A 12,184-nucleotide genomic window follows, 5' to 3' on the forward strand; every position below is an offset into this window, starting at 1 on the left:
CATTCAAATGAGCTCTTCTGGCCTGTCATAGCAGTTTTAGCTAAATGTAGCTATACACTGTTGTTTACATGTAGATGGAGTATGTTACTGGATATTAATATGCTAGTTATAGCTGTTGTGCTCATGATAGCATTTAAGCTGTCATAAATATGTATGAAATAACAAATTTTGATACTATAAGTTAAAATGATGCCGTAAGCATCATTTTTAGCTTACTGTGGCATTTGAGCTAAAGTTAGCTTATAAAGTTGCTGTTGGCACAATAAAATATGTTGCTATAAGGAAAATAACACTTTAGCTAAAATTAGCATTTTAGTTCATTTTGATATAATTGCAAAACTTAACATATTGAATGGACTAAGTCCATGTTAGTCAACATATAGTACTGGCCCATATCATATTGACATCATTTTATCTCACTGTAGATAAAATGTATGGGTGATACACATTTTATCACCCATATACACTGTTTCTATACCAGAGAGAATAGGTTCTTTAGTATTTTAACTCATTTTGGACATTTTCATGGAACACAGTAAACACACAAAATGTCCTTTTTTAAGGTTTGACTCTCCAGTTTGACGGCTGCAGAACCTTACTCCCCACCTGAACTTGTGATTCGGGTCTTACCGATACACACACTTTTGGAAGGCCTCTTTTAGCTTCCTTCAGAAATGTTCTCATATTGAACATGTCATAGTTAATAATTGCTTCTTGAGAATCAGATCTACAATGGGTTTAAAACTGTCATCAACTATTCCATCCCTGTTAAACAATCTTCTTCAAAAGAAAATCATTCTGTAAGGATGCCAACATTTTTTGGCCGTGTTTGTATTTAATACTTACATCAGCTCCCTCCCTGTCTGAACAGGAGACACATAAAGTAGGAGTGTTTATAGAATTAATGGTGTCTAGGACTCAGAAGAAGCCCCCTAGGGGGCAAAAGCAGCCAAAGCTAATGGACTGGTCTATTCTTAGTGTTCCCTGCCTGCCTGTTTGGACCACTTTATTTTGAAGAAATATAGTGTTTGCAAACATGTAAGGGTTATTTATATTTTTTGATCAGGTTCCAGTTTTCCCCTACACTGAAAAAGTTAGGCTTACAATAGTGAAAGAAAAGCCGGAGACGAAGGAGAAGAAACACAGGCAGACTGTCAGAATGTCCTCCATGTTTTTCTTGAGACATAAGAAGCTTCTTTGCTCCCTGTTTTGCAAACTGCCAGTGCTGAGCAAGCTCTGCACCGGTGGCAACAGGACTCTGTTGCACAGCGCTGTGTTGCAGGTTTTCCTGGAGTTGCTGGAGACTCTTGGGGATCCCGAAGCCTTATTTTGTCATCTGTGATGACCTGGGACAATAACACGCAAGACACATTTAAAAAGAAGACATGTCGGAACACAAACAGAAGAAGAAAAGAAATTGAATAGGATACTGGCTGCTTAAAATCTTTTAACATTCTCCAGAATATAAAATCCTGAACTATCCCTTTAATTTGGCTCCCTGCTCCGCTGGGAATGTGTGCTGCCTCTCTCTCCATGTAGAGCTGTCTGGAGGACTTAAGAAGATTGAGTGAAACAGTGTGAAGACGACATAACATCTTCTGAGGCACTAGCTCAGAGTGGTTAACCTCATCTGAACCCTTGCTAACAACACTCCACCAATCACCATGCTAGGTTAATTACACCGATGTTAAAGCAGCAGGCGACTCATTGAAAAAGCATAAAAACCAACTGAAATAAAACATCAGAGGATCCTTTTTGGAAACAGTCCTGTCAGCGTATCTGACACAGATCTTTATTTGCAACCACTCTCTCCTGTGATCTGATGTGACCAAGTGCCTTGTGACGGTACCAAGGTCCAACGGGAGAGTAACTGAGCAGCAGAAGTCGTGTGTGAGGTAAAAGTGAAACTTATGAAGGGATCTGTGAGCTTTCAGCTTACAGCTCTCTTCCCTCCCTGACCTGGAAACAGATAAAACTCATGGCCTCTTTTCATCCACTCAGGAGGCTTAAGGGCTTCACTGACACTATGATCCATTTACAAGTCCACACTGTCATGGCTGACTTGGGTGCTGGCTCTCTTAGATCAAAATATTCTTAAGCTTTCTTTTAGCCAGTGAGAAAAAAAAGGAAATGTTGGTCTTGTTTTCTTCAGTAAAGTGGTTTAATGAGGACCTTAACTATGACCGATCCCTCTGACTGTTTTTAGAAGCTGGGTGATCTGTGGGGAGTCTTCCCAGGCCACTGGAGGGGGTCAAAAGTTCTTACATTGGTGGTTGTGGACTGCAAGCAAAGCCTTTGATCTTCTGCAGGACACTGACAGCTCGAGACTCTTTGAGAAAGGATTAGCTAATATTATCTCAGGTTTATCAACCTGAACTGGCCCACACATTATCATAGACAAAACGTTGGGATTGCCTGCAGAAGTAGGAATAATATATTAATTGGCATCTAAAGTTTGCGATTCAAATCGTTTCAGAAATGTTAAGGTGAGGTTCTATGAAAAGGCTATAAGCAGCTGATATGCAGAAGATAACCATCTTGGTGATTTATTAAAGGGTCTAGAAGGTGGAAGCTAACGGCTAGTCCCAGAGCGGCCGAGGCCAAACAAAACACAGTGAACTATTTTCCTTAAGACAATTTCAAACTAGAATTTAGTATTTTTTTCTGTTGCCTTTGTAGTATTGGATTCTTCCTCACTGTGTGGCTTTTTTCTCCTCCCTGAAGAATATCAGAGCTGGACATTACCATGGGCTTTATCCTTGCACATAACTGTTCTAACAGGTGAATGTGGCACCTTCACTAATCTTTAAATTGCACCTGCAGCTATTGAACCAAACCACATAGAAAAGCTGCTGTTAGACTACTTTTATTGAATTTCATATGCAATAAAAGCTGCTCTGTTCTACTTGGACTTTGTCCAAAATGATCCGGGCCCAAACAGCCACATGCGGGTCCAGAGCTGCAGTTTGCAGACCGTCAGAGCAGCTAAACACCTGGTTTCAGTCACATCTGTAACATCTGCTGGTTTCACAACCAGGATGTTCTCGGAGACCATCTCACTCAATATGGTCTTCTTTATGACAATAAAAACACAGTATTATTAGAAATGTGCTGCAGATTTATTTATTTATTTTCCTTTTTTAGTGATCAAGAGATGGCCGTTGATGAATTAGAGTAAATATTGCCAGTGAGAGAGGGTTAGTTAATTCAGGGGAGATAAAAAAAGCAAGCAGATTAGAAGTGAGCTGACTGAGGTCCATGTTTTGGTGAGACAGGCAGGAGGAATGTAACGTTGCCCAAGATCTTTTCCCATTCCATGTGCGCACGTGTGACTGATATCTTGTGAAAACAAGATATGATAACGACACAATATCGAATTCAGTTTTACAGTTGTCGTGTTTCAAGTAAATGCACAGATAGACATACTAGATTTATTTAAATTTATCCATGACAAGTCAAAAAAATTTTCTGGCTATTTCTTTCTTTTGATCTTACTGTGCACCTCACTGTTATCTTCATGGTCAACAGAATCCAAAGGACCACTGCTAGACTTTGAAAAATCAGGGACAGATATAGAGGTCTTCAAAGCCTCTTACGACAGAGCCCGCTTACGATTCCCTTTCCGTGTACAGCATCCTTGAATAGACCACACAAAGATCCTTAAGCCAAAATCCCTCCTTGGTATTTAATTCTAAATGAGTAATTACTGGGTGTGTCAGTGTGTCTTAGGTTTGCAGGTGTGCTGTGTGCAGGAGCTCATTTGCACGCTGGCTTTGGGAGAGAAGTGAACTCTTACATAGACGCACAAACTCCAAGTGGGCATCCTTGGGAAGCCACTGAAGAACCCAGTCACGTAGGGGGAGAGAACACATAAAACTGCCAAGATGTGTGACATGGGGGGCTTGGATAACCTGGTGGCCAACACGGCCTACCTGAAAGCACAAGGAGGGGATGACAAGGAGATGAAAAAACGCCGCCGGAGCTTGTCTCTGCCCAAGCCAGAGCAGTGTGCTGCCACCAGAGGAGCCATCGAAAAGGACTTTACATCCATTTGTGAAAGGCAGCCTATAGGGAAAAAGCTTTTCCGTGATTTTCTGTCAAGTACCCCTGAGTTCAAACTTGCTGCAGAGTTCCTGGATGAGCTATATGACTGGGACCTCGCTGAAGGTGCCACCAAAGAGAAGGCTCGGCAAGAAATTATGAAAAAGTACTGCAAAGCTGACTCCAAATCCTTCCTGGCCTTTCTTACCGGGGAACCTGCGGAAAAATGCAAGTCTGTTACAGATGCCAACTTTGAAGAGGTGATGAAGTCCAACGTCCAGGACGGCGTAAGAGAATTTCTGAAAGGAAAGCCTTTTACAGAATACCAGGCCAGCCCATTCTTTGACAAATTCCTTCAATGGAAGGAGTACGAAAAGCAGCCCATCAGTGACAAATACTTTTACGAATTCAGGACTCTGGGAAAAGGGGGCTTTGGTGAGGTAAGCATAAAAACTATATCTTTTCTACCTTAATCATTTTATGTGGTTTCCAAATTCAAGTTCTAAAATCTACTGGCATTTTTGGATTTCTTGGTTGTAATAAATTACTGTTGATTAGAACTTATGAGCAAGAGGATTAACCTCATTTCAAGCTGACTGACAAGCGTGAGCCATAAAATCACAATTTATATTGTTGGTCCAGAATCAAATCTGATGACTCGACAGAAAATAAGGGCCAAAATAAGAAGTCTTTGACTCCCAAAACTAAATATTTGAAACTTATTTTTTTTGAGCCATCCAAGTATTTCAAAAAGGGAAAAGTTTGTCAAACAGAAGCATTAAAAGAATCATCAGTAATAGATGAACACTACTATCCTGTAATGGCTCAGCATTACACTCACATACACAGGTTTTAGAAATGATCCTTGAAGGACTGATTTGGAGTTCGGGATTACCATGACTGAACCTTATAGCTGATACCTCAAATGGCCTTCATTAGTATGTTGTCCATTTTTTTCAACAAAACACTGGAGGTTACTATGACTTAGTGTACATACTGATTGTGCCATGTTTCTACCTACAGCAAAAACTAATGTTGATTAGAATTTTGGTTTAAGATGTTAAGTCTTGCAAAAGTCTCCAGGGTGATGCTAAGTGATGCTAAATGATGCTAAGGATCAGATAGAAAAGTTAGGTTGACTCCTATGTCCAGTTTTCCAATTGCCTTGTACCCAAGCCAATAGATAATTGGATGATTGATGATTAGTATATCATACATAAGGGGATACTAATGAAACGGTTTAACATTCACAATCAGAAAAAGTGTCACTGGCCAAGTTTGTGTGCACAAAAAATTTGACCTTGGTTTCACAAACTCAGAACATATAGACATGAACTATAAAAGTTTATAAGCCTTTTATAATAAACATCACATTGCCCATTAGTGTGAAAATTGTTCAAGAAACAAAAAAGCTTTTCGTCATTCAATCTACATAGATAAATTGGTCTTCAGCTACGCCTGTTAGCTTGCTCTTCCTTCATGCCTGGGCATGAAGTAAGAACAGAAGATGATATTTTGGTTCTGTCTAAAAATTGCAGAAGTTCTAAGCATCTATCATAATGAAGAAAGCCTCATGTTTTCCAAACAATGTTTTTCTCCTTGTAGGTATGTGCTGTTCAGGTCAAGAACACAGGTCAGATGTACGCCTGCAAGAAGTTGTGTAAAAAGCGTCTGAAAAAGAAGGGTGGTGAAAAAATGGCCCTTTTAGAGAAGCAGATCTTGGAGAAGGTCAACAGTCTGTTTCTGGTCAACTTGGCCTATGCGTATGACACCAAGACTCACCTGTGCCTTGTCATGACCCTGATGAATGGAGGAGACCTCAAGTACCACATCTACAACATAGGCTATGATGGCAAAGGTGTGGACAAGGGCATAGAGATGAAACGCATCATTCACTACACTGCACAAATTACCACCGGCATCCTGCACCTCCACGCCATGGATATTGTATACCGTGACATGAAGCCTGAGAATGTTCTGCTGGATAGTCAAGGCCAGTGTCGACTTTCAGATTTGGGTCTGGCAATAGAGGTCACTCCCGGAAAAACTGTCACCCAGATGGTGAGTATTGCGGCTGTGTAGTTTCAAGAACTGAGAAAGCATCTGTGGAAAGAAAGCTATTTAGAATCATCCCTTGTGTCTGTATAACTGGTGTTAAAGCAGTAGTTTTTGTGAGATCACTCTCTTAAGAAACAAAACAAAATCCAAATAACGCAGGCTCAGTGGTCCCTGGGTAGTGGGCTAATGTAAAGAAAAGGTTGAGCTCATTTCAGCCATGATAGCCTTGTCACCCTTGTCACCCAACTCTACCCTTTGGTAGAGTTTCAGTGTAAATCCGGACAGGGATTAGTGGTTTGTTTAAAGATCTTTGCAATTAGAGCCTCTCAATCGATTATATAACTCATTTGATCCTTTAGCAGTCACGACAAAGCTTGAACATTTGTAGGCAACCATTTTGAGATACACTAGGACAAATGCTAATGCTTTTGTGAGCTCCTGGAGGGGAGAGATTTTATTCATTCTATTCAGCTGTGAAAATCAACTCATCTTGGTTGAAGGTCCCCAAGTGAAGGGCACCCTGATGAAACTGAACCAGACTAGATGCCTTTACGACAAGATTATGCACCAACATGTGAAAACAATGGTAGATTTGTGAAATATTTTGAGTAAAAATGCATTTAACAGATAAATAATTGAACATTCTAATAGTATTTTAGTCAGCAGCATTTTTCACCTCAACTGTCAAAAAAAGAAGAGCAGTATTGCCACTCGTTCAGGACTTACTTGCAGGAGCAAAGAGTAAGCTCTCGGCTCTATGAAAGTCCAGTAAGCTCATTATTGAGCACTGCAATGCTCTCCAGTCAGCCAAAGTGACTGGGCTAACCTCCTACAGGCAAGCCTGGCTTTGGTCCCATAATCCTCTTACTGGGCATTACACAAGTCTGTCCCTGATTAGATTGAGAGACTGAAGGAAAACTTGCATTGCATATGTTCAGACATGGTAGTTTGCAATCACTTTCATCTAGAAGACAAAAAATTCCAGAGGTTGCCTCTGTTTTCGTCCTTTGTGTGGACTGGGTTATCATATGTGACATAGTGCTGGTCCAAAACTAGTAGGCATTTAAATCACAACTCAATCTTTGTGAAGAACACATCTAGAGGCGCCAAAGGTGTCCAGTAATCCCAATCATCAGTGCAAAAAACTTAAATAGCACAAATGATGAGGTCTTCAATCAATGTCTACATTTATATATGTTATGCGTTTTCTTGATACTGGCAATGATTCTAGGTCAATTGCCTACCGGCATGGTGCTGAGGGTGGAGCAAAGAATAGAAATGAATGATCTGGGCTGATAGTAATAGTCTTTAAGGTGTTTGGATATGTAAGTGCAGTGACTGACTTGAGGTGGCAAACAGAAATAGTTCAACGCAGGTCTGTGGCTCATGTTCTTTAACTGCCATAATGGGCTCTGTGTTTGGATGTCTGGATGCATTTCTGCTGGAGGCTACAACATCCAGAAATGGCCAGGCCTTATATAAAAGACAGGACAACTCAGGGTGCAGACACACACAACTCTTGACAGCTAGTAGGCTTAGCATTAGGATTAAACTCCTGGCTTTAAGGCTGGCAACAGGGTCACACAAGGAAAGGGAAAGATAAAAAGAAGGGGAAGTGGTGGAGAAAGGCAGTAGGGAAGGAGAATGAAAGGTGGTATTTCATTGGACAGATCAATGTATACATTTGGAAATGTATACATTTGGAAATGCATACTCTTAAGCAGAAATGTATTCCATGACCTAACAACGTTCTCTAAAACATGTCATGCTTTCATTGACACGGACATGACAAAAGTCTTGACTTTGACTTGACTTTTATTATGTTGACCTCAACTTTTCTAAATTACCTACCTTTTATGTCTGCTGTCCAGGCTGGTACAGGAGCCTACATGGCCCCTGAGATTCTGAGCAAAACACCATATCGGACATCAGTGGACTGGTGGGCCCTGGGCTGCAGTATCTATGAGATGGTGGCAGGCTACACACCTTTCAAAGGCCCTGAGAGCAAAAAGGAGAAGGTGGAGAAGGAGGAGGTCCAACGACGCATTCTCAATGAGGAGCCAAAGTGGGAGCACAAGTGCTTTGATGCTCCCACCAAGGACATCATCCAGCTGTTCCTCAAGAAGAAGATAGATGAGCGCCTGGGCATGAAGTAAGAACAGGTTCTTCTGGTTTACATGACTTATTAGGGATGGACAGAAGGTACCACTGCTACCCCAACAGTAGCCTCTTCAAATCAGCCTTAGTCAGGGCGTCAGGCATAAGATTCAGCATTGGTGATTGGCCTTTTGGTAATTCTGGACCTAATTGAATTCACACATGTATTTTTCTCCTTTTGTCAGGAACAACATGGAGGATCCGAGGAAGCACGAGTGGTTCAAGACAATCAACTTCCCTCGCCTGGAGGCAGGGCTCGTGGATCCTCCCTGGGTGCCCAAACCCAATGTCGTCTACGCCAAGGATACAGGCGACATCGCAGAGTTCTCCGAGATCAAAGGCATTGAGTTTGATGCCAAGGATGACAAATTTTTCAAGGAGTTCAGTACGGGCGCAGTGTCTATTCCCTGGCAGCAGGAGATGATCGACACCGGACTGTACGACGAACTCAGTGATCCCAACAGGAAGGAGGGCGGAGGAGGTCTGGATGATGACAAGAAGTCCGGAACATGTGCGGTCCTCTGAGCGAGCTCACGTTACGCTTCTAACACCTCAGTAATTTGCTTTCTCATGGACAATAGCGTCGGTGTAAAAAATGGATCATGTTTCATGAGGGGTAAGGATTGACATCTTTGCAGAGAGAAAGAGCTTGTATGGATGCTGATGGCTTAGAGGTGGGCTGCTCCTGAAACAGAGCTCACAAAAGCATGAACAATGACATGATGATGTATTTTACATATCATTCCTGGTCCACAGCTTCTCTTAAAGACATGCGTATTTAATTCTGTAGACTTGCAACCACGTTGACCATGAGTGACTGCTAGCAATAAGTTGGTTTTTTTTATCCAAAAAGTGTTTGCAGTGAAACCGCAAAAGTAAACTGGTGTTTGCACAGCAATACACTTGGAAACTGTTGTTACATGTACAACTGTTAAGATAGAAACGTAAAGTATCTTCTAGTCTTTGAAATCTGGATTGTGCTGGAATATCTGCGTTTATTTACGCTTCCATAACACCACAGGGTTTCTACAGAGAAGAGTGGGGTTTTCTTACTCCACCGCATTCCACAGAGAAATTTGTAGCATTCCTTTTTCATTGTGATCTTAGACCACGTAGTTACAGCCAAACACAGCATTTACATCCGCCTGACTTCTTAGTTTTATACAAACTATAAAATGTGACTGTATGTGTTGTACATAAAGAGTTATGCAAGTATCTATGCACAGAAAAAAGAAGCTTTATGTAAGTAATTTGAAGTTTAGAATGATATTAGAGAAATTAAATAATACCAAACACCTCCCCACTCCGAGTCTCTCCTGTGTTGGTGCTGTAATGTCCGACATAAGGACGGGGAGTGAAGCCCAGGTATGCTGGGGGACAGAAGAGGGCACAACTGGCAGATCTTTGCTGCGTATGACGGAGGACAATTTAGAGGAGTTGGGCAATAAATTCCTGTACCAGGAGTTCACTGTCCATGACCCTGAAGCTCTGTGATCATTCAGGGCTGTTTTTATTAGCCTAATGATTGTAAAAAAAAAAAAAAACTCAAGCTAATCAGATCAGATGTTATAAATTATTGTATCGTTTATGTTGAGCTGAGTCTAGAGACTTTGAATAGGCCAGTTGTTCTTGTTGATTATCTCAGGGTCTTTATTTGTTTTAAACTGGCAGATATCGGGCAAAGTTGAGTTTTTACCATTTATGTGAATATAATTCAAATGTGCAATCATGTTCCTGTACATATAAATGAAAGAAAATGAAGTAATGCGCTGTGTAAATCTGAAAAAAAAAAGGTCTTTACGTTTGAATCAGTTTGAAGAAATTAAATGTGTCTTTTGAAATCCGTGCTTCTGGTTTTCATGTGTTTTTGTCACCTGCTGCCAGCGTCAGAACAGCCCAGACTGTGGCGCGTTACGCTCTTCACTGTATTTATAGAGACGGTGCTGCTGAGGACTCGGGAGTGAATCCTAAAAATATCCATCGCGCTAATCCCCTCTAAAGATGCTGACTACAGCCAGGTCTTGGTTTCCACAAATTGGCAAGTTAAAGTTTTAGCTGATTAGGTGATAACCCTTCTGCCATCTTAGTTTAAACCAGTTCTAAATCGCCTCAAGGTTCTGGGCGACTCAATGCTTCTGACATGTGCAAGGTGAAGATTTGCATACAGCATTTTTTCTTTTTTCAAAGTGGTGAATAAATGCTAAAAGCAAATATTTGAATTTACACAAGTTTGAATTTACCATGGATTTTCTCCAAATGAGGTTGAAATAATATACAGGTGGAAATTTAGACTCACACTAGTATTTGATTAAATCTCCCTCAACAAGTTGCAGAGAATCAACCTGCTTTCTGGTCTAACAAGAATATTTGACCACAATTGTCAAGTTTGCAATAGCCTGTCAAGAAATGATTGCTTCCAATGACAGCTAGTCCATAACTAACATTTGTCTGTGAGTATTTAATGCACTAGTTGTGTGCTGTGCTGTTAACAACCGACCTCCACTGTGAAGAGAGAAGTGTCCAACATAAAGAGGCTTTTTATGTTGATTCAATGTTTGGAAGTGTGGCCAACACGGACTGAACGGCTTCGTTCACTCCCTCCACTGCCATTAGTGAACTACAGGCAACTGACGTCATCATCACAATTCCTCCTTCTGTTCACTGATTGGCCAGGTTGAAATTCTACCAGAGGAATCAAAGTAAGTGGAAGAAACCTACATTTTTCCACAGGCAGGTAACAGACTGGCTATCGGTTTCCTGGCACTGATACAGATTTTATGCCAGACTTTTTATAATTCTTTAGAATTATAAAAAGTTAGTGCCCGTCCAAAAACTTAAACCTGTTTCATCAATTCTAAAAAACAGTTTTTGATGTTTGCTCCAGCTGACCTGCATTCAGATGCATCAATATTTCAAACATCCAGCTGTTGATTTGAAGTCAAAGAACTCAGAAGTTGTCTTCCTTCACTGTGTCATGCAGTTTGAGTTAGTTTTTGTCTTAACTCATATCATTCAAATATCTTCAGAAAATCCTGGATGGTGACGCTATGGGAAGAAAGGAGCAGTCAGACTTGCAACCAATCTGAGGAGGCTTCTGACTGAAGACTGTTGCAGTCCAGCTCAATAGAGGGCAGCAGAGAGGATGTGCTACAATAATATTGGATTGCATTGCATCATCAGTAGTCGGCTAGCACCGCTAAGCTGCCTCATCAGCTTTAGCCGCTCCACTTTATATTGCTGCCCGGTTAGAACTTCCTTCTCTCTTTGCTCTTTGGTCCTGCTCTGCATCCAGTCAATTTCATTCATCAACTTAGATTTCATTTCTCTTTGAGATCAATAAAGTGTTAAAAAAATTAGTTTTTAATGCTCCCAAGCACAGATCCAAACTGCTCTAATGCCGGTTAATTCAGGATAACTCTAAGCTTATAGAATAGCACTGACTGCCACCTTGTTGAAAATGTATGGATTATGTCTGAAAGCCAGATCTGTGGAAAGAAACCGAGCAAATCAACCGAGTTCTGCCTGAATGGATAATTATCCAGTCAGAACTGGGTCAGGAGATAGTTATGAAAATTCGGTGGATTTTCTACAAGTTGTTCAGGGACATATCAGAATATTTGTGTGTGCATGTGGAAGGCTGACTTAGGTTCACCAAATAATTTTATTTCTTTGAATTTGATGTAATAACCAATAATAATAATAACCGATCCAAAAAGAACTGCATCATCCAAAGGTGTTAAGTTGATGGCATTTGTTTTATTTTGCATGTTGGGAGAAGAAATGAATAAAAACTGTTGATACATTTTATTGGCCTCAATGAAACTTGAGATACCAAGTGGGAAAAGCTTTTATCTCCAACTTCAGCTGTTTACTGTCATCCAAGTCAAGGACAGTAAGAGATTAGGAGACATTAAGTTGGATTCTTGCT

At 40.8% G+C, this 12,184-nt stretch overlaps 1 protein-coding gene across 1 annotated transcript; it reads left to right on the forward strand.

Annotated features, from left to right (window-relative positions):
- The first annotated feature begins 3,275 nt into the window (after window positions 1-3,275).
- Window positions 3,276-10,103, forward strand: grk7a (G protein-coupled receptor kinase 7a). Its single transcript, XM_055033593.1, has 4 exons — window positions 3,276-4,481; window positions 5,647-6,102; window positions 7,971-8,251; window positions 8,442-10,103. The coding sequence occupies exons 1-4, from the start codon at window positions 3,885-3,887 to the stop codon at window positions 8,779-8,781; spliced, it is 1,674 nt and encodes a 557-aa protein (XP_054889568.1). The 5' UTR covers window positions 3,276-3,884; the 3' UTR covers window positions 8,782-10,103.
- The last annotated feature ends 2,081 nt before the right edge of the window (window positions 10,104-12,184 follow it).

Source organism: Poeciliopsis prolifica, unplaced genomic scaffold (assembly GCF_027474105.1).
Source record: "Poeciliopsis prolifica strain line A6 unplaced genomic scaffold, Auburn_PproV2 SCAFFOLD008, whole genome shotgun sequence".
NCBI lineage: Eukaryota > Metazoa > Chordata > Actinopteri > Cyprinodontiformes > Poeciliidae > Poeciliopsis > Poeciliopsis prolifica.